Below are 3,086 nucleotides of genomic sequence, written 5' to 3' on the forward strand. Positions count from 1 at the left end.
TGTTCCATACTTGGCTTTGTTTCGCTCTCCAATTGGATTTTATGTTCACAAATTCCCGCGGGGATTCCACGAATGTCCGCAATGGTCCATCCAATGGATTGCCTATGTTCTTTCAAGAATTCCAACAATTGGTTTACTTGCACATCATTTAGCAAAGACGAAACGATTACGGGTAAAGTATCATTAGAGCCAAGAAATTGATACCTTAAGTGCGGCGGGAGAGGCTTGAGCTCTAGTTGTGGTGGCTCAATGATTGATAGCTTGGCGGGAGGTGTGGCCCTATTCTCCAAGTCAAGAGAAAGTTTTGCCGAAGTGTAAGTATAGGATCCAAGACCCTCTAATGCATTTACCGACTCCATGTACCCATCCATGTCCTCACCATCAAACTTTACCAAGATAGCCGCCAATGACTCACCAAGGCATTGTTCTTCCATTTCAATTCGACGGCATCTTCAACCTCATCAACCACATCTATCACTGAAATGCTCTCATACTCATGGGGTAATTTCATACCCTTGCTCGCTTGAAATGTGACTTCTTCATCATTCACCAGGAACTTAATTTCATTTTGCTCCAAATCCATGAGTGCTCTTCCCGTGGCTAGGAATGGTCTCCCCAAGATGATAAGGATCTCTTTATTAACATCACAGTCAAAAATTACAAAGTCAGCGGGCAAATGGAATTTTCCAACTTTCACAATCACATCATCAACAATTCCTACCGGTCGCTTAATATATCGATCGGCCATTTGTAACCTCATGCTTGTTGGCCTCGGCATCCCTAATCCCGCTTGCTTGTAGATGGCAAGTGGCATCAAGTTGATGCTAGCCCCATTGTCATAAAGGGCATTTGCAAAGTCACGCTCCCCGATAGTGCATGGAATAGTAAATGCTCTCGGGTCCTCTTTCTTTTGGACAAGGCTTGTGGCAATAATAGAGCTAACCCGGTGAGTCATGTTTACCACATCATTCTTTGTGGTCCTCTTTTTGGTGATCAAATCTTTCAAATATTTGGCAAACCCCGGCATTTCTTGAAAAGCCTCCAAGAATGGAATGTTCACCGACAATTGCTTTAGAATATCATAGAATTTCTCAAGCTTGCTATCATCAACCCTTCTAATAAGTCTTTGAGGAAAAGGCGGAGGAGGTCTAGGAATAGGAGGTGGAGCTTATGATGTCTCCTTCTCCTTTTCCTTCACCTTCTTTGTTCACTTCTTGCACCTTCTCTTTTTCTGGCACCCTTTCAACTTCAACAACCCCTTGCTCTTCTGCTTCAACTTCTTGTTCGGCTTCTTCCCCAACAACCTCTTGCTCAATGTCACCTGGTAAAACCTTCCCACTTCTAGTAGTTATTGCCATGACGTGTGAAGTTGAGCCACTTCTACCACTCTTCGGGTTCGCAATGGAATCACTAGGAAGTTGCCATTTTTGCTTTGGGTTTTGCTCTCTTGAAAGGTCTCTCATTTGCATCTCTAACTTTTGGATAGATGTGGTGTGAGAGCCAACAACTTCGGTCATGTTTCTCATGGACGCGTCAGACTTTTCTTGGTTTTGCAATACTCTTTCAAGCATGCTTTCTATCTTTGACTCACTTGACAACCCTTGATTTGCATAATGACCTTTTGTGGGAACATACGGGTTGGAGCTCCGACTTACAAAGTTGTTGTTGTTGTTCCAATTTCCTTGATGCGAGTTACCTTGATCATTTCTCCATTGTTGGTTGCCTTGCCCTTGCGGGTTTGGCCTCCACTGGCTTTGTTGCCCTTGACCATGGTAGGGTTGCCTTTGATACCCTCCTTGAGGGTTGTTGATATAATTTTCTTCCTCAAAATTTTCATCTAAGATGGGTTGGACATCTTCCACTGCATTCACTTTCTTTGTCTGATTCTCGGTAAACATCTTTGTCAGCACATTTACATTTCTTGCAAGCCCGACAATCACTTGATACCTCTCTTGATTTTCCTTGATTAAGTTGCTCAAGGAAGCAGAGCCATATGAGATTCCTCTGGTAGTATCCTCTGAATGCCATGCTTGGTTGTGCTTTGCCATTTTGTCCAGGATTTGTGTCACTCTTGCAAATGATTTGTCCATGAAAGATCCGTCAGTTGCATTCTTGGCGATGGCTTGGTTCATGGGATCCAAACCCATATAAAATTTTTCCAACAACATGGAATCCGGAAAACCATGGTTTGGAGACCTCACCAAGTATAATTTGAAGCGATCCCATGCCTCATGCAACTGCTCTCCCTGTATCTGCTTGAAGAAGAAAATCTTATCCCGCAACTCAGACTTTTTGCTCTGCGAGAACCACTTGGACAAAAATGCCCGGACAAGTTCGGGCCAAGAATGGATAGAGTTGGGTGGCAGATTCTGGAGCCATTTCCTCGCATCCCCAGCTAGAGAATACTTGAAGCATCTCAACCTCAGGGCATCGTCAGAGACATTGTTCTGTTTGTGCATTGCACACACACCCAAGAAATTCCTAAGGTGTTGTGTTGGATCATCATCTGTGGAGTTTCTGAAAAATCCTTCTGCCTTGAGCATCAAAATTAGACCGTGTTCCACTTTAAATGTTGCAGCTCCAACATCTGGCGGTACAATGGCGCTAGTATCCTCAATGTACTCCTCGATGTCTGCGAAAGGATTCTCTCCCATTTCTGTCTCCGCATCATCACCATATTCAGACATGTTTTCCTATCAACACCAAGCAAAGAAAGGAAAGTGTGATGGAATAGAAATAGACGTTAAGTAAAGTACACACTAAATAGTAATTTCAAAACCGTATTCCACGGCAACGACGCCAAAATTTGATACGCTCAAATTACACTTTAATAAATAGTGTAAGGCGGTTGGTGTCAAATATAATAACCCAATAAGGTTGGGGTCGAATCCCAAAGGGAATAGGTGTGAAAAGGTTACTCTTATAGTGTGTTACTCGACTAAAGTCGTATCTCTATTCGGTTAACAGTAACAAGAGAATGGTTTTATAGTAACAAGAGTATGAATTGAGTTTGTTTGGAAGTATCAACTAATTGGAATATTTATAGAGTAATTAATTGGATTAAAGAGACCAAGGTTGTATCCCCT

At 42.6% G+C, this 3,086-nt stretch overlaps 2 protein-coding genes across 2 annotated transcripts; both read right to left on the reverse strand.

The window, feature by feature from the left end:
• Positions 1 to 388: 388 nt before the first annotated feature.
• On the reverse strand, positions 389 to 1,027 carry LOC104217122 (uncharacterized). The gene has a single exon (XM_009767273.2). It carries the CDS (start codon positions 1,025 to 1,027, stop codon positions 389 to 391), a length of 639 nt encoding a protein of 212 aa, XP_009765575.2.
• Positions 1,028 to 1,148: 121 nt separating this feature from the next.
• Positions 1,149 to 2,687, reverse strand: LOC138879244 (uncharacterized). Its single transcript, XM_070158846.1, has one exon. It carries the CDS (start codon positions 2,685 to 2,687, stop codon positions 1,149 to 1,151), a length of 1,539 nt encoding a protein of 512 aa, XP_070014947.1.
• Between the last annotated feature and the right edge of the window lie 399 nt (positions 2,688 to 3,086).

This window comes from Nicotiana sylvestris, chromosome 10, assembly GCF_000393655.2.
Source record: "Nicotiana sylvestris chromosome 10, ASM39365v2, whole genome shotgun sequence".
Taxonomy (NCBI): domain Eukaryota; kingdom Viridiplantae; phylum Streptophyta; class Magnoliopsida; order Solanales; family Solanaceae; genus Nicotiana; species Nicotiana sylvestris.